The sequence below is a fragment of the Gymnoscopelus braueri genome (assembly GCF_963280865.1).
Source record: "Gymnoscopelus braueri genome assembly, chromosome: 17".
NCBI lineage: Eukaryota > Metazoa > Chordata > Actinopteri > Myctophiformes > Myctophidae > Gymnoscopelus > Gymnoscopelus braueri.
In genome coordinates this window covers 1,699,636-1,721,824 of record NC_137617.1, presented here as the reverse complement: position 1 = coordinate 1,721,824, position 22,189 = coordinate 1,699,636, and the positions used below count along the sequence as shown (strand labels likewise).

General features: G+C 40.2%; 1 protein-coding gene across 6 annotated transcripts in view; it reads right to left on the bottom strand.

The window, feature by feature from the left end:
- LOC308104303 (pleckstrin homology domain-containing family S member 1-like) overlaps window positions 1–12,786 on the bottom strand; it is a 39,580-nt gene extending 26,794 nt beyond the window's left edge. For 3 of the 6 annotated variants that reach the window (XR_013934814.1, XM_080454701.1, XM_080454705.1), the window contains exons 1-4: window positions 12,471–12,786; window positions 5,959–6,009; window positions 2,868–2,962; window positions 1,573–1,691 (exon numbers count right to left, since the gene is read on the bottom strand). Coding sequence is in view for 5 of the 6 variants with exons in the window: in XM_080454701.1 (XP_080310827.1) it covers window positions 1,573–1,691; window positions 2,868–2,962; window positions 5,959–6,009; window positions 12,471–12,501 (296 nt within the window). In the remaining variant the exon portion in view is untranslated. Of the gene's footprint in view, window positions 1–1,572; window positions 1,692–2,867; window positions 2,963–5,958; window positions 6,010–8,147; window positions 8,221–12,470 lie in introns of all 6 variants that reach the window. The other 3 variants (XM_080454702.1, XM_080454703.1, XM_080454704.1) reach the window with 3 other exon arrangements.
- Window positions 12,787–22,189: the final 9,403 nt, after the last annotated feature.

Here is a 22,189-nt window from a genome sequence, read left to right as displayed (position 1 = left end):
GTTAGGTTTAGGATTAGACATTGAGAGGTTAGGTTTAGGAGTCGGAATTACTGCTGATTTATGCAGAGTTTCATGCCGGAGTCGCATACCAAAAATAGCAGATCTACAAGCTCTACAACTCTATTTTCGGCATGTGACACCGAAGTGCAACTATACGGTCAGGGTAAAAAATGGTAGACGAAAGTTAAAAAATTGCCTCCCTAAAATTGCGATCCTAAAATGTTGATGTCCTCACAAGTATGTAATACCAACGCGCGTGTGCGTGTGTGTGCGGCTGTGTGCGCGCGTGCGTGTGTGCTCATGTAACCTGTAGTCGTTTCTTTGGGGCTTGTTTTCATAGACCTGGTTGCTTATTTATCTCGCAAAATCTGGCAATACTGCTTGTAAACACTGCAGTCAACTTGGCCCACTTATTGGTAGCATTTAAAGTAGCATTTACATGACAACATTTTGAGCAGACTTGTTTGCTCACAAAAATGCTTCTGCCTAACAGTATGTACAGTATGTACAGTACAGTATGCAAATGCGAGTGCTTAAGCTGCAGAAAAAAAGCTAAATGATGTCCCGCCTCCCCCATATAGCCTACTGCCGTTTCACCTTCGCACGCAACGCAAATAACTCCTACTGGAAAACCAAATAAGTAGAAGCATATCTACTGTATAGCTTATATAGCTATATAGCTGTATAGCCCGAGCTGTCAGATGACAGCTCGGGCACATCAGGGGGACTGTTTTTCCTTGTGTGGATTTGTTCTCCTATGCGGACTACTTTCCTATACGTGGACCTACCATGTGGATTTTACCTGTAGATTGAACCTTATGAGACCAATTATTTGTTTACCAACATTGAGACTGGATGCACAGGTGATTGTTTCATGCAATCAATTCTGAACCTGTTGTTTTGGGGTGCGCTGGTTTCAACGCACCCCAACCCCCTCTTGTCTGTTGGCTAGTGAGGCGCGTCCTAGCGAGACCTGACAGAATGGGTTTCATTTGGAGCTATGTGTGACGTTTGGAGCCAGTGTGACGTCGTCTGTTAAGGGGTCTATACGCGGACCGACAAGTTGCTGCTTTTTGCACCTTTGTGTCTGACCTCACGTCAAAAAAAACATCCACTTCACGCCTGCGAACCTGTAAATGTGACACAGTGGTGGAAAAAGTACTCAAAAAGTACTGTTTTACTTAAGTAAAAGTAATAAAATCGATACTGCAATGTAGAAATACTCCGTTGAAAGTAAAAGTCCGGAATTCAAAATTTACTTTACTAAAAGTACAAAAGTATTGGTATCAAAATGTGCTTAAAAGTACCAAAAGTAAAAGTACTAAAATGTTTGATATAGGTATAAAATAGGGCTAAAGTGTTTAATGTATGTTTAACATATTTATATCTGCAAAGTAACTAGTGACTAAAGTTTTCAAATAATTGTAGTGGAGTAAAAGTACAATATTTGCCTCTGAGATGTAAAAAAAGTTAAGTAAAAAGTACCTAAAAATTGTACTTAAGTACAGCACTTGAGTAAATGTACTTAGTTACTTTACACCACTGTAGTGACAATAAAGTTGATTGACATACTGTGATAGGTCGATCTCTCCCAGATGTCTGTCCCGGTCTTCTGCGTTCCTGAAGTACTTGAGCTGGTGTTCCTGTTCGCTGATCTTGTACAGCACGAAGAAACGCCGCTTCCACGATTTCTGCCGGAGGAGAGACGGAACAAAGCGCTAACACCGACATGTACTTCATTATTGTCGCTGTTGGGGAGGGAAACCGTTCGGTTTTGAAATTAAAATAGTGAAAGTATAGACGATCAACAAGCCCACAGTGCCTCGTATCGTTGTGGGCTTGTAGATCAGCTATTTTCACTATTTTTGTGAGACACTGTAGTATGCTGAAGGCATTCATTTACGGAAAAAACATTGAAATATGGAGATACAAGGAGATAAAAAGTTGAAACATGGAGATACATGCCCGACAACAGTGACATTGAGAGTGTTATTGTTTAAAACACTGGCTTTCAACGTGGGGTCCTTGAGGCTAAATAATTGATAGTTATGTTTTTTTCCAGTGTAGTTTGGGGTCCAAGAGATGAACATCGTATGAAATGGGGGGGGGGGGGTCCTTGAAAACGTCTTTACTGGCTTAAAACATTTTTCAAAACTTACAAAGCACCATATTTGTTGTCATGCTATGATGACAACCATTATTCTATAATATAGAACCCACCAATGGTGGAAGAAGTACTCAGATATTTTACTTAAAGGGCAAGACCACTTTAGTAGAGGTTTGGGTTGTGTAGTGAATTATCAATTTCTAATCAACGGAGCAATTATTGTTGATTTCTTGTCCACCTTTGGATTACATCATGGCAAGGTAACTACACAACCCAAACCTCTACCAAAAGTGGTCATGCCCTTTAAGTGAAAGTAGCAATACCACAATATAAAAATACTCTGTTACAAGTAAAAGGCCTGTGGTCAAAAAGACTAAAAGTACAAAAGAATTGACATCAAAATATAGTAAAGTACCAAAAGTAAAAGTACTAAAATGTTTGAAAATAGCAGATCTACAAGCTGCGACACGTTGTGAGCTTGTAGAACTGCTATTTTCAAATAGCCTGTGTATAAAATAGGGCTAAAGTGGTTCATTTATGTTTTATAATATCATAAATTATATCTGCAAAGTAACTAGTAACTAAAGTTTTCAAATATTGTAGTGGAGTAAAAGTACAATAATTGCCTCCGAGATGTGGAGTAGAAGTAAAAGTATTGAAAATTGGAAATACTCCAGTAAAGTAAAAAATACCTCAAATTTGCACCTATGAACAGTACTTGAGTAAATGTACTTAGTTACTTTACACCACTGGAACCCACCTCTGTGTTGGGCCATTTGGCGGGGGGAGACTTGTACAGGTAGCCAGCCTTCACCTCTGTTAGCGCCCCCACTGGGTAGAACAACGTTTTTTCACCTTTAACAAGAAACAGAACACACATAATACATCATTATTAACACTATACACTCTCATGGTGTGACCTTCCATTATTTCTTTAGTTTAATCCATTTAAACCGGGAAAGCATCTGTGTCATATTAGATTTTAGCCAGTGGTGGAAAAAGTACTCAAATTCTTTCCTAAAGTAAAAGTACCAATACTGCAATATAAAAATACTCTGTTACAAGTAAAAGTCCAGAATAAAAAAATTACTTGAGTAAAAGTACAAAAGTATTGGCCTCAAAATGTACTTAAAGTACCAAAAGTAAAAGTACTAAATATTTGAAAATAGCCTAGTTATAAAATAGGTTTAAAGTGGTTAATGTATGTTTTATAATGTAATAATTTATATACTCTTAGGATTTAGAACAGTGGTTTAGAACAGTGGTTCTCAAAAATAGCCGATCTACAAGCTCACAGAGTGTCGCGCTGCGAGCTTGTACATCTGCTATTTTTGAAAAAAATTGAAAAATAATAATTGTATTCACACAAATCATCTCTTCTGGGGGTCCATGGCACAAAACATTTTCAGATGGGGGGGGGGGGGTCTGTGGGCCAAATACACATCATTCTGGGGGTCCTTGGCACACTTTAGTAGAGGTCTGGGTTATGTAGTTACCTTGTCATGATGTAACTATATACTATAGTCCAGGGGTCTTCAACGTTTTCAGGCCAAGGACCCCCTAGCTGAGAGAGAGATGAAGCAGGGACCCCCACTATATTGTATAAAATTGTGTTTCAGATTAAACTTTTTTTGTTTACTTGGTCAGCACTTTTTCCCCTCTACACCAAACACCTCTTTGCCAAAAACAGCAGATCTACAAGCTCAAAACGCCTCGCAGCGCGAGGCGTTGTGAGCTTGTAGATCTGCTATTTTTGGCTAAATTTCTCCTCAGAAAAGGGATGCTAGGGTTCAAGTGGTTAATGTAAAAATATATAAATCATATCACACAAAGATTTGGCGGACACCCTGTAGTAACTCTGAGGACCCCCTAGGGGTCCCGGACCCCCTGTTGAAGACCCCTGCTATAGTCCAAAAATAGTCTGCTCATTGACTTCCATTGTAAGCTCAACCGGAAAATCTCAAAGTCACTCTTTTAGTATACGAACGCAAGCAAAGCTGATTCTACCAATAATATAATATAAAAAAAACCTGTGCGGAGTTTGTTTTAAAGAAACAATTAAACTTTCTGTAGATGTTACTAGATGCGGTGGATCCAGTCCGGGTCAAATAGCAAAAATCAACATGAAGTAAAATGTTTTACTTCATATTTTTACTATAATTCCTTACTGGGTTTTGTGATATTACATATTATCAGAATCAGTTTTGTTTGCATTTGTTCATGTGCAAGAACAGTGACTTTGAGAGCCGTTTGACCTTTGAATTTTTTTCTTCTAATCCTGTGGTTCTCAACCTTTTCAGGCCATGACCCCCCCAAAATAATCACATATTTGAACTGGGGTCCCCCCATTTTGTTTCGTTCCACAGAATATTGTGAAAACAGCCGATCTACAAGCTCACAACGTTGTGAGGCGTTGTGACTTGTAGATCGGCTATTTTCAAATATATATCTTTCTTTATTATTTGACAATTTTGCCAATGTTTTATAGTATAGTTTGTTGATTACTTTTGATGCAGTAATGGTCTTTTTTCTTTTCTTTCTTTCTTTTTTGTTGAGGTATTAAAAACAGTCTTAAAGTCCTTTTCACTTCACTATCATCTGGGGACCCCCCAAAATCATGTGGGGACCCCCCTGGGGGTCCCGACGCACAGGTTGAGAACCACTGGTCTAATCAACGACGCAACAGAGCAAGATATCTGGCCAGCTGGACTAGACAAGATAAGTACACAACCCCAACCTCTACCAGTGTCCTTGTGCTTAAAGGGATAGTTCACCCCAAAATGTATTTTCTTCTATCGATTAGTCACCCCATGGAGACTTCATGGATATTTTTTTGTTTTTGTCACATTCCTAAGACAATAATTTAATGACCGGCAGCGGTTCCGGTAGGAGACACAAAGAGTCTCCTTTGTGTCTCCTACCGGAACCGCTGCCTACCGGTCCGCTGGTCATCAAATTATTGGCTTAGGAATGCGACAAAAACAAAAAAATGTCCATGAATTCAAGTCTCCATGGGGTGACTAATCGATAGAATTGGGTGAACTATCCCATTAAAGCAAAGAACCAGTTCATACAGTGCAGCAAAAGTTCAATGCTGACTGTTTATGTTAATCGCACATTATCTTAGTTCATATGGCAGTCAAATCCGTGATCATATTGGGTTTGTGTATTCAGAAATCGCCGAAAACAGCCAATCTACAAGCTGGCCACGTGTTGTGAGCTTGTAGATTGGCTGTGTCGTACGATAAATCAGGCAGCAGTGTCAAAGTGACTTTTTGTGATGTTTATTCGTAAATTAGCACCCTACTTGATCATACTACAGCGTCACACAAAAGCATCAAAAGTAGCAGATCTACATGCGGATCAAAATGCGGCACTTTTGAGCTTGTAGATCTGCTACTATCTGCCGTTTTTGAATTTGAATCCTGAAAAGTAACAGTTTTCACCCGACAGACACCATGTAACTGTGTGCATTGAATAGCCTGCATGGTAGAATATTATTGGTTCAATATTATTGTTACTATATATATATATATATATATATATATATATATATATATATATATATATATATATATATATATATGTTATTATGTATTGTTGAGATGGTTAATCCATTAAGACCGGATCTGTGTCATTTTAAGATTTCTTTGGCAATTAAAAAATAGCAGATCTACAAGCTCATGAGCTTGTAGATCTTCTATTTTTGAAAAAATCGCTTGCTGATTGTTTTTAGATGTCAAGATGGCATATCTGACGGAGTTGACATCTGACGGAGTCTTGACGGAGTTGACAAGATGTTACTCTATCGGTTTACAGACTATACAGTTTTCCATTTTGTGCATATTTACCTGGAATCTTTTGGCTATGGCTGCCCCTGAGCATGTTGATTGTTGACACCCCTACAAGAAAAGATAGCAAACATTTATTCTATTAGCTTCTACAGTCATTTGGTTTTTTTATTAACATTTAGCTTGGAGGGAAATTACAGTACAGAGTATGTACAATTGTATCCTTTAAAAAAAAAAGATTTTAAATTTGTACAGTTTCCTATTTATCTCTGTAGGTAAATTTTTTTTTTTTTAAACTAAAACAAAAAATATATATAATCGGCTGTAATCGTAGACTATGTGTGTTATTTCAAATGTATTAAACATGGAAATGATTTCACAAATATGCATCGTATAAGGATTTAAACAAACCCCATTAGGAAAGCAATTAACTATTTTTTACGTACATACATCTTCTCTTCAGGGGGTCCCTGGCACAAAACATTTTCAGATGGGGGTCCGTGGCCCAATATATATCAATTTGGGGGTCCTTGACTTGAAAAAGTTTGAGAATTTAAATTTAAATTTGATATTTTTCTAACGTAGGAAAAGACAGATCTTTATCTCTGTTCTTCTTTTCAAAGTCTCTCCTCAGACAGTGAGGGACGGAGTCTTTTTTAAGGGTCAAATGTGCTGGAGAACTGGTTTGGTGCCTCGCGTGGCAAACCGTTTGAAAAGCAAACAGGAGGGATTTTTTGACGTGGCACATTCTTCCCTTTGTCCCCGAGTCTATTTATTTATTTGTTTTAGGAGCGAACACGCTGCCTAAAGATGAAGTCCTGCACTTGAAACACATTTCTGCTCCGCGACATTGAGCGCTGTTCTTTCTTTTAGTGCTTGTTTTGGCAAAGCTGAAGCGGATATATACTAATTCCTTGTTTGGTGCATTATAAGGTCATTTAACTTATAAATGCATTCTGCTGTATGGTGTGGCTGAACACTCATATACATTTATTTATGAAAATGCATTAGCGCATTGGTTCTCAAAGTGGGGTCCGGGGACCCCCAGGGGTCCTTGGAGGGGTTCTAGGGGATCCCCAGCATAATTTGTTACTGTGGCTAATAAAAAAATAGCAGATATACAGTACAAGCTCACAGCGCGTCACTTCGTGCCGTGCTGCGAGATGGTACATCTGCAATTTTTAAATAGCGACGGTAAAAAAAAATGAAAACATCTTGAAAATATTTGGAAATTTTTGAATAATATAATAGAATATGAATATATATATATATTTTTTTTTAACATAAATCTTCTCTTCTGGGGGGTCCCTGATCAGGGGGTCCCTGATCAGGGGGTCCCTGATCGGACAGGCCCAGAGTATCAGGTTTGGGGATAAAACAGCAGAGGCAATGTTGAGATGGTTAATCCATTAAGGATCGCATCTGTGTCATTTTAAGATTTCTTTGGCTATTCAAAAATAGCAGATCTACAAGCTCATAGCACGGCACTGTGTGCCGTGCTATGAGCTTGTAGATCTACTAGTTTAGAAAAATCGTGGACAAATTTGTGCAAATCATTGTATATGTTTTAAAGCGAACATTTATCACTCCAATCTGTGCTTCTGGGGGTCCGCGGCCAAATACATATCATTTTGGGGGTCCTTGACATGAAAAAGGTTTGAGAACCACTGATATTATAGCAACATATGTTTTTTCAAAAAACCTGATAGAATTTAGAAGACATTTGCAGAATCCCCAGAAGCAAAGATTGAAGTTAAAAATGTTCGCTTTAAAAAATATATATTCAAAGATTTGCACAAACTTTCACGATTTTCAAAAACATAGCAGATCTACAAGCTTGTGGCACGGCACTCTGAGCTTTGAGCTTGTAGATCTGCTATATTTTGAATAGCTAAAGACATCTAAAATGACACAGATGCTTTCCCGGTCTTAAAGGTATAGGGTAAGTTATTTACTTTGGTTAAAATAAGTGTTAAATAGCTCTATATTCTGATAGTACTCATTGCTATAGAGTGTGTGTTCAGTAAAAGGACTCTCCCATGTCTCTCCAGCTCTTTATTAAACAGAAAATGCATTTCCAGTGCTCCCTTCTGATTGGCTTACATTTTGTCACCCATATTCTGTTCACTAAAGAGCTGCAGAGACCCCTGTGACCGAACAAACGCTCTGTAGCAATGATTACTATCCGAATATACTTTAACCTTTTTAACACAAAATAAATAAATACCCCAAAATATCACTTACCCTACCTTTAATGGGTTAAGGATGTGCGGGGGAGGGATGAGGGGTACACGGAGAGAAGGATGCTGAAGATTAAGCTGTCTGCAGGCAAGAGGAGAAGAGGAGGTGCCAGAGAGGAGGTTTATGGATACCGTGAGAGAATTAAGGACATGCAGGTTAGTGACTGAGAAAGATGCAGAACGCAGAAACAAATGGAAACAAATGGTCCCACTTTGAGAACCTGTGGTCTAAAGCATTGGATCTCAAAGGGTGGTCTGGGGATCCCCAGGGGTCCTTGGGGGGGGATACCAGGGGGTCCCCAGCTAAATTAGCTACAAAATTAGCGTGACAATCTTTTTATGTAAAAAAAAATTTAGAAAAAAAGGAAAGAAGATTATTCAAAAATGTCGCAGCTTGTAGATTTGCTATTTTTGAATAGCCAACATATACATGGATAGAGTGGTTTACATTATCCTGATGCTATGTTAGCTACTTTTGCTGGGGACCCCTTGGAAACCCCCCCGAGAACCACTGGTCTAAAGGTCGCCTCGATAAGGACATCATTATTTGAAGCTGTATTCGCTGTGATCAATGACATGAAACTGTTCTGGAATCAGCTGAGTGGAGTTTCAACGGACGTGGCTCCAGCAACGACAGACGATTCTTTAATTTCAAGGAGCCCCAGTTTGGGATGCATTAGGCCCACAGACCCCCATAACTCTGAGAGTGTACAAATGGAACATTACGAGTCCAATTAGTTACATTTTGTACACTCTCCGGGTTAGAGATTTGTAAGGGTGCATTAACTGCATTTGGTTCTTAATTATCCCCGGATCTCCTATTGGGAGGCATTGGGTCCTATCCCATTTTTATAGTCTTTGGTATGACCTGGCCGGGGAATCGAACCCTGACCTCACAGTCTCAGGGCAGACACTCTAACCACAAGGCCACTGAGCCCTTTTCCCCAGAGGGAAAAAAGGAGAGGTCGAAGTAGTACAGACCCCTGGCTGGGGTCAATGTCAATGTCTATCCGCCAAGAGGCATTCTGTTACCCACGCTGTGGTGAAAGTCCCTGATTCAAGCCCAGGCAAATGGGAAGGTCGCTGGTTCGTCCCCGCAAGACACTTAGCTCAATGGTAAAACATTTAAGCACTTAAGCAAACCAGGTTCAAATCCGGGTTAGAAGAGGAGAGTTACATAGTGCTGCTTTAACTAACTCTTAACACAATCTCTTTCTATATTATGTGAGAATTGGAACTTCTGTGATTGCATGTAATTATGTATTGTTGGTTTGTTTGTTTGTTTGTTTGCCTCTTCAGCATCCTGAAAGAGCTATTCACATGAATTACCTGAAGGACCAGTCAGAATACTCAAGACAGAGACCCTGCAAGAGAATGTTGGAGCCTGCCTTGTCACTTTCTTCATCTATTATCCCGGTCTTATTTTGCATACAGCATTTAACTTGAACAGAAAAGAGTGTTATTATATTGCTTTTTATATATTAGATTATAGGTTATTTTAGATTAAATTGAAGATACAGAAATGTCTGTGGTAATATGTGAGGCCATCAATAACCTACTGAATTGTCAACAACAGCTGAGTTGTTTTGTCTCGCAGTGCAACAGGTTAATATCGTTTGATTGGTGACTCCTTAAATTTGGCAAAAAATCACCATTGTGTCTGTTCCCCTGGTTAGAGCACATAGCACATAAATAAGTCTATACTCCTTCCACAGCAGACGTGAGGCTCTTTGCTGCATGTCACCCCCCCCCCCCCCCCCTCCCTCCCTTCTCACTCAACATCGACGGCTCCCTCATTAAAACCTCCCCCCACATCCGCAACCTTGGTGTAATTTTTGACCCCACCCTGTCATTTCTCCCGCATATAAAAAACATCACCAAAATAGCCTTTTTTCACCTCCGGAACATTGCCCGTCTCCGTCCCTCCCTGACATCTTCCGCTGCCGAAACCCTCATTCATGCCTTCATCTCATCCCGGATAGACTACTGCAACAGCATCCTCCACGGTATCACTGCCAAAACCCTCAATAAACTTCAATATGTACAGAACTCAGCCGCCCGCCTGCTCACTCACACCCGCTCCAGAGACCACATCACACCAGTCCTCCGTGACCTCCACTGGCTACCGGTCAAACACAGAATCAACTTCAAAATCCTCATCATCACCTACAAAGCCCTCAACCACCAGGCACCCCAATACATCTCCGACCTCCTTCACAACCACGTCCCCACCCGTTCCCTCAGATCCGGCGATGCCAACCTCCTCAAATTCCCCACCAAAAAAACCAAGCACACCTGGGGTGATAGGGCATTTTCCGTTGCAGCACCCACCCTCTGGAACCCACTCCCACCTCACATCAAAACCGCCCCCACCCTTGCCGTGTTCAAAACCTCCCTCAAAACCCACCTCTTCAGAATTGCTTTTCCCACCTAGCCTGATCTCCTACCACCTTTTCAACTGCCATTCAACTTTTGTTGGTTTTATTCCCTGGCCTCCTGCAGCCTTTTTAACTTTTTAACTTTATTCTCTCTATTCTATTATTAAAGTTGTTCTGTTTTATTTTGCTCTACTTAGTTTAACTTGTAAAGCGACTTTGAGTATTAGAAAAGCGCTATATAAATCTCAGGTATTATTATTATTATTATTATTGGAAACAAGACCGCAAGGACTTTCATGAACGACCTGTTAAAAGGAATTATCCTTATCCTTATCCTTATCACCGTTTCTCACTGTCACTGTCAAAAACAAAGCAGAATAAATAAATAAGTAATATTGTTGCGGCCTGACAGAAACCTTGTTCCTCCAAGTTACACATGTTTATGTTTTTCCATAAATTAACGCCCTTCTCCATCATACAAAAGTGTCGCTCAAAAGTAATGAAAATAGCAGATCTACAAGCTCACAACTGAGCTTATAGCTCGGGTATTTTCACTAAATGTTTTAAATAATACAATTCTAATGTACTGTAGAATAGACAGTATATATTTTTTTTGTCATGTTGTATTGAAATGCCCTTTCATAATGTGTTGATTTTGCACTTGTGTCTTAATGCTTAATATTTTATGTAAAGCTGTTTCGTGTAAAATTGCCTTGTTGTTGCAATGTGCTATACACACACTCGTCCTGGTCACTTTTCACTCCAGACATTTTAACAAGCCATAAATCTGTAAATGCCGAACTTCCGTTGTTTACATTCTTCACAAACATCTCCTGTGAGAATCAGTGAAATGCTGCCTCAGCGTTTACCTCATTTAAAAGTTCCAGAGTTTATGTTGTTTGAATTGCTTTGCATTTAATGTACATGACTTCAGTTAGGGTTAGGGTTCATTTGAGTAACACTGAGCAAAAGAAACACTGAGTGAGTTCCACAATCATAAACATGGCCGGAGCTCCGCTGTCTGTAGCTTACATTTCCATCTTTGAGTAATGAGTTCTTAAATTAATGAGTATTGCCATGATATTTCCTTGACAAACTGACCCACTAAATGCAACCATGTTTTGCACTAAATCTTGCTGCTCCTGCGTTACTTGCAGCACATGTTATTCATGGCAGGCAATCTGTGCAAGCGAGTGTTGTCACAAAAGCCAGGTTTGCTCTTTTGCAAACCCCTTTGTCACACTTTGTTGTGAACTGGGTTGCTGTTTAGCACATTCTGAGTATGTTTTTTGATCTATTTTGTGCACTCACTCTATGACTGAAAGACATGTTCAGGCATGATTCAGGGTTGATCAGTGAAGCACTTTTAACTACTTGCAACCTGGCGTCACTGGGCATGTCATTGTCAAAAATTTTAGACATTTTCTAAAGCTTACACCGCGACACATTGTGAGCTCGTGAATACAGGCTATGTGACACCATTGTACGAAAGTCTGAAATTGAGCTTAAGCGGTCAGGACTGCAATGCAAATAAGCTCTCAAGCTTTTTTGTGTTTTTATCCTTTCACAGATATCGTCAAATATGTCATAATATGCATTTTTGCCAATAAAAACGCCAATCAACATCAAAACAATCGAGAAACAGATGAAGGTCAGCCACGGCAAATATTTACAGCGTAAACATAAGCTTGAAAACGACGCAAATAATCCTAATACACAGCCCACATCGTCTCTGTCGGGGTGGACACCTCATATGTCCAAAACTGTTACCTTTCAGGACTGGAATTCAAAACCAGCAAAAGTAGCAGATCTACAAGTTTCGAACTTGTGGATCTGCTACTTTTGATGCGGAAAAAACACAAAAGTTTAAATATGGAGATAATAGGTTTCTGCCCGACAGCGGCGATACACATGAGCCTATCTCTATACTTGCAAGAGAAAGAAGCACGCTTACCTGTGTTTGCGCCTGTGCTCAGATCCTGCATGTGTCAACACTCCTGTGTCAACTCTTGGCTCGTCAGACGACACTGCGACACTGTGACGGTGTTGCTATAGAGGTCGTCTTGCCACAAAGCAAGAGTTTCTGGTTCTCATTTGGCTCTCTTGGTGGTGGTTGATCCGTGGGCCAGATACAGTACAGGATTCCAGGCAGGACATTCCTTCCTTACCGGGTTTCAAAAGTTTCCACTTTTTGGATGACATCAGGGAAGATCCCAGGAATGTGGATGCTGTCGGTTCATTGCAAACCGTGCGGGTTTGCGATGAGTCCAACTCGCTCTGCAACCTGCCCGCTGTCATTTACCGGCATTTACAGTATGGGCTTGCAAGAGGCAGAGCCAAACTTCAGTCAGAATGAGATCATCATGCATGTACTGTAAACAACATGGACACGGCAACTTTTGTTGTCCAAATAGAGCTCAATGTGCAGGAGGACAAGGGAAAACATGCAATACAGTAGTGGGAAATAGATTAAAAGAAAAAAAGGCTAGACATGAATGCACTACACAATGCACATACACACATAGGCAATCAGGCATATTAGCGTGCATAAAAAAAAGATAGCAACAGCACACTTAAGCACCCTCTAATGCACCCTTGTGTCCCTATTCTGGGATAAACATTGGTAAAGAGAAATAGCAGATCTACAAGCTCACACTACTCCGGTTTAACCGCTTAGTCCCCCAGGGGTCTATAATATAATAGGCATTTAGCAGACACTCTTATCCAAGAAACTAGGATAGCAGGTAAACCATGAACATAATATAGCCTCTGTCTAAACAAAATGCTATCTAAATAACAATCTGTGCATTCAAACTACAGTATAGGTTACCAGGTAAGCCATGAGCCTGGTATCTCTCTAAAAAATAACGTGGCATCTAAACTACATTCTTAACATCTGAGATCAAGGAAAAGATTTATAGAAATAAATAAATATATATATATATATATAGCGTCAGGTCCATGACGACATGCAGTCCACGAAGCATTCGCTGGGGGTTCGCGACTCCGGGTCTGTGAGTGTGCGCATCGCTGGGTATGGACTAGTATAAATATACAGCACAAACTAGTCTAGTTTGTGTATACTTTTTTCCCCTGTATAATAATATTTTCACCAACAACAGATTTCATTTGAAGAAATATCTATGCTAGCTTATATAACAGCAGACAAAAATATAGGTTTGCGCAACTGTCTAAACATGTCAAGGTCAGGTCAAATAAGCATTAATAGTTTGTATCATGAAGACATTTTTTTTCTTTTTCTATATATCATTCGCCCAACCTTACATTAATTAGTTTTCCAGTTCAATATTTACAGCAGTATATTTAATTATTCACCACTTTAGGGTTTGAGGTTTGAGGAGAATATTTTGCCAGCCCACAGGCACCAGGGGAATTCTGATGTTGGAAAGAACACAAGAGCGGTTGCGGGAATTAGTAAACATCTGATTGACTCACATCGTAGGTGGCGAAGGTATTTAATTCTTCAACTTACCGTAAGGCTCAATCGGTTGGCACGGGAAGTCCCTCTGAACAAGAGACATTCCATCCATACATTACATTTTCACGTACCTACTGTACAAGCAGTCAAGTCAGGTCAGTGTGATTCGAGCGGCATATTTTCATACGAGGCAAACTCGATGTGCTTCAATATATAATTACAATTTGGATCTTAGCCATTTAGCAGACGCTCTTGTCCAAAGTGACTGATCGGAATAAAGTTTAACTCAAAAACTACAAAAAATAAAAAGAAATATAATAGTCACATGAATCAGTGGTTCTCAGAGTGCGGTGCGAGGACCCCCAGGGGTCCTTGGGGGATTTCCAGGGGGTCCCCAGCAAAATGTGTTAATACAGCATCACAATCGTTTTAACCACTTTATCCATTTATACGTTGGCTATTCAAAAATAGCAGATCTACAAGCTTGTACGTCTGCTATTTTTGAGCATTTTTGAAAAATGTTGAAAGTGGAAAATTTGGAATTTCTTTATTTTTAAACACAAATCATATTCAGATGAGGGTCCGCAGCCAGATACATATCAATTCGGGGGTCCTTGACATGAAAGAGTTTGACAACTACTGACATAAATAGAGTGCAGAGAGAAAAATGGAGAGCCTCAAAGAAACGAGAATACCAGGTAAACAATGAATCTAGCTTCTGTCAAAACATTGTGCTATCTAAACATTCTGACATTTGTGGTCAAGAGAATAACACAAAAGCAAACAACATGAGAAGAAGTGACCAAGATATATCTATTGTAAACTAGAAGAAGACGCTTCACATTAGAAGAACAACAAAAACATATTGTTGCTGTCGGGCAGAATACTCTTATCTCCATATTTGTTGTCTCCGCCAGGCCGAATGGCATGGCGAGAGAGTATGTTTTGCACCCTGTCTGTCCGTCCGTCTGTCCGTCCTTCCGTCTGTGAACAGCTAATCTCCGGCACTGCTGGCCCGGTCGCTGCGAAACTGTGCACACACACTCCCTGAATGCCAATTCAGAACCTCTGCCCCAAATGTTTCACATGGACCTGTTACAGCGCCACCAGGAGGCCGATTTGTGCGAAACCCATTTACTCCTACAGATTTTATCCAAACGTCATGCAAATCGGTACACAGTATCTCTATAGTCATGTGATCAACACGGATCTGTCCGATTTTCTATATTCCATCCTCATTGGCTAAGGTTGGCTTCCAAAGTTTGCAGGATTGGTCCGTTTTGAACAAAATGCCTCAAATCATGAACGCAGTGTCCGATTGCCGTGAAAGGCCTAAGAAGAAAAGGCACCCTTTTCACAGCGCCACCAGGAGGCCACAATAACATACCTGACCTGGTGGAGACCTGTGCTCCGAGGAGCACTTTTTCTAGTTTAACTTTGGGTTTAAAAAAATAAGTTACGCCCTACTTGATCATACCACAGCGTCCCACAAAAGCATAAAAAGTAGCAGATCAAGTTTTGATATCGTCGTTAATTCACTGTAATAGCGTTACATGAAAACATTTACTCATATTTTGGGCACGTGGCAAAAAAACTGGAAAAAAAAGAAAGAAAATTCATAAAGTTTGGTTTAAAGGTAGGTTAAGTGATTTTCTTTTCGTTAAAATAAGTGTTAAATAGCTCTGTATTCTGATAGTACTCATTGCTAGAGTGTTCGTTCAGTAAGAGTTACTGAATGAACTTCCAGACTTCCATGTCTCTCCAGCTCTTTAATAAACTTAAAACGCATTTTCAGGCAGGGATACCCATTTTATTCAATCAGGAGAGAGAACTTGCACAGAATACAGATTAAACAAGTTAAATTGCAAGTGACGGCACTAAGAAACACTATACAATTGAAGCTGATAAATGGAGGAAGCTGAAAACCAGGAGAGAGTTCCACCCACCTGAAAATGTATTTTCTGTTTATTAAAGAGCTGGAGAGATGGGAAGGCCTGTTACTGAACAAACACTATAACAATGATTACTATCAGAATATAGTGCTTTAAAGGACGACTTCACCTATTTTCAACCTATCCTCATAATGGGTCCTAACTAATGCTCATGATAAAATGGTACAAACTTTTTCTACTCGGTCTGTGTCTCATAGGAGGGCTGTGGACAGTCCAGAAACCCGTCTAGTGACATCATCGTTAGGCAGGATTTTTTCTTCCAACAATTTTTTTAAAAATTCATTTAGATTTGTATTAACCCGAGAACAATGGCTTCTATTATTGCATTTCAACTTTCTAGGATTAGAAAGCCTGCCGTTTCTATTAGCTTGGATTCCCCATCGATGATGTCACTGGTAGACGGGTTTCTGAACTGTCCACAGCCCTCCTCTGAGACACTGAGTAGATAGAAATGATACCCTTTTATCATGAGCATTAGTGAGGACCAATTATGATGAAGATAGGTTGAAAATGGGTGAAATCGTCCTTTAACCTTTTAACAAAAAAACGTTTTGTTTAACTTGTGAACCCCAGCAAAAATCGTCGAACGTGTTTTTGTCTGTGACGTACAACGCAGAGTAAACAAAACAATCCTTTTTCTGACCTTTGACCCTCAGTCGGACAAGAACAGGCCCTTCATGGGAACCCCTGTCGGGGTGGAGTGCCACGCCCTGTTTTCTCGGGTAAAGTTTATTTATTTTTAACTTACATTTTTATCCCGCGATTTTTGTAACCCATTTTTTTCACCCGGTGCCAATTTCCTAAGTGATCCTGGGCGCTAAACCTGCCCTACACCAGCGCTATACCAGTCCCCTTCAGCCTAGGGAGGCCAGGGCCGAGCTCATGCTTCCTTCAATGCATGAGAGTCAACTGACCTTCTTGTCACCTGACAGGGGGGAGTTTCCCTGGTTGGACGTAGCGCGTGGAAGGAACACGTTATTCCAACCAGTTCCCTTCCCCTCCATCAGGCGCCCCGGCTGTCATGGGGGAGGCGGTATAGCGACCAGGATTACTACATGTTTTTGTGAGGGTATTAACTACCCTAGAAGACACGGGGAGAACATGCAAACTCCACACAGAGTAGGCCCTTTCACCAACCCCACCTAGGGTATGGGCGCTGATGACGCGGAGGAGAAGACACGCCCCCAGCATCCCCGGTGGGAATCGAACCCAGGACCTTCTAGCTGTGAGGCTACAGCGCTACCGACTGCGCCACCGTGCCCCTCGGGTAAAGTTTAAGCTTCAGTTACTGTGTGAGCCAGTGGTGAAAGAAGTACTCACATTTTGTAAATCACTTACTTTAAGTAAAAGCACCAATACCACAATGTAGAAATACTCTGTTAAAAATAAAAGTCTGGCTTTAAAAATGTACTTGAGCAAAAGTACACAAGCATTCACGTAAAATTAAAGGGATACTTCACTTTAGGGCCGGGGAAACATTTAAAAAATATATTAAAAATAAATGAAAAAAGTTATGGAAAATTCATGGCCCCCTCACGCATTAGAGTGTCCTACTAATGTGTGAGGGGGCCTTTATTTTGCCATAACTTCTTTCATTTTTTTTTAATATATATTTTTAATGTTTATTTTATGTGAAAGTGAAGTATCCCTTTAAGTACTGAAAGTAAAAGTACTCATTATGCAGAATGTCCCATTTCACAAGTTTCCAAATGTATAAAAATGCTTTGAAAAACAGCAGCTCTACAAGCTCAGAACGTGTCCCAAAGCGACGTGTTGTGAGCTTGTAGATCGGCTATTTTCAAATAGCCTAAGTATACATAGGGCTGAAGTGGCTAATGTGTACTAGATACTGTTGGAGATACTGTATATGCAACCCGCCATGAGCCATGGCTTGACTCACACAGTATAAGTTTGCTATCTGGCAGACCTTGTATCTCCACAGTTAAAGTACCCTTGATTATGCTATTTGTATTAAGAAGAAACCCCGGACTGGATCTGCAGATCCGGATATTCAAATAGTAAAATCAGCATGAAGTTGACATTTTTATTAAAAAAACAGTATGGGTTTGGTGATGTTCTATATCGTCTGAATCAGCTTTTTTGTGTTTGTTTACATGCTAAAAGAGTGAGAGCTGTTTCCCCGTAAGTGAACCGTAAAGTTATCAATTTCTAATCAATGGAGCAATTATTTTAGATTTCTTGTCCACCTTTGGAGTTACATTATGGCAAGGTAACCTCAACCAAAGTGGTCTTGCCCTTTAAAAGTTTTATATTTTTCTTCATAAATGAATACCCTACTATTCCATCCAAGGGCGTCATGCAAAAGTATTAAAAACAAAGCCAATCTACAAAATCACAGCATGTTGAGAGCTTGGAGATCTGCTTTTTTCTCTATTTTTGTTTTGAAAGTGAAAGTGGGTTTTATAAATATTGAACCAATGAACAGTATTTACAAGAGCCTGTGACTAAATCATAACTGTACATTGAATCCATTGGAATACAGTGTTCTTTTTCTTTCTTTTTTTTCTGAAAATGAACAGTTTTGGACTTACAGGTTTCCACTCGACAGCGACGATATAGGAGTTTGAAGAGCTTTCCGTGGGCCTTGGGCTGCTACCATGGCACATTTTATTAACCCATTAAGACCAGGAAAGCATCTCTGTCATTTCAGATTTCTTAGGCTATAATCAAAAAATTTCAGATATACAAGCTCATAGCGCGGCAATCTGCTATTTTTGAAAAATCGTATAAATGTCTTCTAAACAGTTAAAAAAAAAAAAAAAACGTGTTTCTATATCAGCGGTTCAATTTGATTTAAAAATTTATATCGTAGATCGGCTATTTTCAAATAGCCTAGGTATAAAATAGGGCTAAAGTGGTTTAAGTATGTTTTATAATGTAATAATTTATATCTGCAGTAACTAGTAACTAAAAAAAAAAATTGTAGTTGAGTAAAAGTACAATATTTGCCTCTGAGATGTAGTGGGGTAGAAGTAAAAGTATAGACAATAAGAAATACTCCAGTAAAGTAAGAGTACCTCAATATTGTACTTAAGTACAGTACTTGAGTAAATTTACTCAGTTACTTTACACCACTGGTCCATTTATAGACCCCGCTAAAGGAACCCTGAGAGTCCCTGGAATCCACTTTGAGAACGCTGGTTTAAGAGTATAATCTGGTGTTTATACGCTGTGATAAGAACATAGTAATCATTTAATCTGGTGTTGATATGCTGTGATAAGGACATAGTAATCACTTAATCTGGTGTTGATATGATGTGATAAGGACATAGTAATCATTTAATCTGGTGTTGATATGATGTGATAAGGACATAGTAATCATGTTGGCTGTTGTCTCGTAAGCCAATAAGCTGTGTGGACTTAGCACGGCAGGTGCCGTCCAGTCCGGACCGCTGGAATCTTCACACTTGTACACGCGCACGTGTCCTTTAGGCCACAGTGTGTGTGTGTGTGTGTGTGTGTGTGTGTGTGTGTGTGTGTGTGTGTGTGTGTGTGTGTGTGTGTGTGTGTGTGTGTGTGTGTGTGTGTGTCTGTGTCAGTGGTGGAAAGTAACTAAGTACAATTACTTAAGTACTGCGTACTGCACTTAAGTACAATTTTGAGGCATTTGTACTTGACTTGAGTATTTCCAATTTCCAATACTGTTAGTTCTACTCCACTACATCTCAGAGGCAAACATTGTACTTTTACTCCACTAGAATTATTTGAAAACTTTAGTTACTAGTTACTTTTCCGATATAAGTTATTATATTATGAAACATACATTAACCACTTTAGCCTTATTTTAAACGTAGGCTATTTGAAAATAGCCGATCTACAAGCAAATAGCAGATCTATACAAGCTCACAATGCGTCGCGATGCGACACATGTATTTATCTGCTATTTTAAAAAGGCTTTTAAGACATTTTATACATTTGAAAACTTGTGAAATGGAACATTCTGCACAATGACTAGTATACTTTCTACTTTTGGTACTTTAAGGACATTTTGATACCAATACTTTTGTACTTTTACTCAAGTACATTTTTAATTCTGGACTTTTACTTGTAACAGGGTATTTCAACATTGCAGTATTGATACTTTTACTTAAGTAAAAAATGTGAGTACTTTTTCCACCACTGCATAACACACATCATGGGATATACGTAGCTCAGAGACTTGAAAGCGATCTGCTCGTCTGAGACAAGAGTTGTAGACAGCTTTGGTCTGAGGCACACATGTCTCTATGTGCGTCTATAAGCTAGACATGAGGATATGGAAGTTCATGTTTGTACACGCACGCACACACATATTCTGGACAACAATGTATAATATCGTTGCTGTAGGGCAGAAACCAGCGAACTCTATTTTGACGCTTTTGATTATTTTTTTCATAAATCAGTGCTATTGAACACCCTTTTCCTCGAAGGCTGTGCCGTTTATTTGGACGACGTGGTCGTGTATAGTGACACTTGGGAGAGTCACATTGCACGGATCCACTCGCTCTTTCAGCGTTTGGCTGATGCGCAGTTAACGGTCAATCTTGCAAAATGTGAATTTGCTCGTGCAACGGTCAAGTACCTTGGTCGTGTGGTGGGCCAGGGGGAGGTCCGTCCTGTGCACGCAAAAGTGATTGCTGTGGAGAATTATCCTCCTCCCGCTACTAAGAAAGATCTTATGCGATTCTTAGGGTTAATAGGATACTATAGAAGTTTCTGCCGAAATGTTTAATCTGTTGTCTCTCCTCTGACTGACCTTCTCAAGGACAAGGTGAAGTTTGTCTGGTCCTCCCAGTGTCAGCAAGCATTCCAAAATGCTAAGATCTTGCTGTGCTCTGCCCCAGTGTTGGCAGCTCCTCGCATGGACCAACAGTTCAAGTTGCAGGTCGATGCGAGTCATGTTGGGGCAGGTCCAGTATTGTTGCAGGCTGATGGGGGGCTGGACAGGCCAGTCAGTTTCTTTTCTAAAAAGTTTAATAAGCACCAGCTTAATTACTCTGTTATTGAAAAGGAAGCATTGGCACATTGGCTTTGGTGCATTTCAGTGTGTATGTGGGATCTGGGGTGCCTGTTATTGTCGATACAGATCACAACCCACTTACATTCCTTAGCTCTCTTCAATGTCCAAACCAAAGACTTATAGGTGGTCTTTGTTGTTACAGTCATTTTCTCTGGACATCAGACAGGCACATTAAAGGGAAAGATAATGTGGTGACAGATGCACTGTCTCGTGCTCCTGTGTAAATGTCTGTCTAATCCTCGATGTCCTTTGTTTTTCTAGAGCCTGGCGTTGTGGTCCCTGGCCTGTCTTGCTCCTTGACAGCCCTATTGCTAGCTGAAACACCAGGATACAGCTGTTGAGGGGGGAGGAGAGTCCAGGGGTTTGCAAAGTCAGGGCTCTAAGGGTGTTATTACACTCTAGTAGTGGACACATTTTCTAAAAGTATTTGAGTCTGAAATGGTCAAATGTAATGTTAAAATTGTGTGATGTAAAGTGCACTCAAGTGTTTGAATTTTGGGTTTGATTATTTGTTTTGTATTTAAGTATTGTTCAATGGGGAGCCGTGGTTCCTAGTGGGACCACGTCTTTAAGGGGGGGGGGGGGTGTGATGCCCCATATATTAGTCTGGGTGGTTGTGGGTGTGATGCTTTGCATTAACTCTTGCCCTATATGGGAGCAGGGTGGGGCTGATTACTCATTGGAAAGCACCTGGGCCCGGTGCCTCCAGGAGGCTATAAAAGCCCCGCCCTGGCCAGTCTCTAGGAGAAGCCTGAGAGAAGCAGACCTGTCTCCACCAGCTCCAACCCCTATTCTCCATGCCCTTATTATTATGATTATGTTCTTCCTTTCCATCCACACACCTCGCACTACACCACACTTCACACATCCACATCTACACACTACTGATTACTGACTCCACACCTCATATGTTCTTACCATGTTCTGTTCATACCTCTTTAGTTTATTGTCATTAGGTCTTGTTCAATAAATATGTATTTACTTTATACCTCCACCCTGGTCTCCTCCCCAATGTTTGTCACGGCCTAGAGCCAAGCTGTGACACTAGTATGCCACATGATCCACAAGTACATCCCCCAGCCATGAGGTACAAGTAAACCCCCTGGACATGTCGCAAGGACTTACCCCCAATCCAACCCTTGATGCCGAGTACCAAGCAGGGAGGCATTCAGGAACCAATTTTTATAGTCTGTGGTATTACCCGACCTCCCAATCTCACTCCAACCACAAGGCCACTGAGCTGGTAAAACCTACGTAATGCC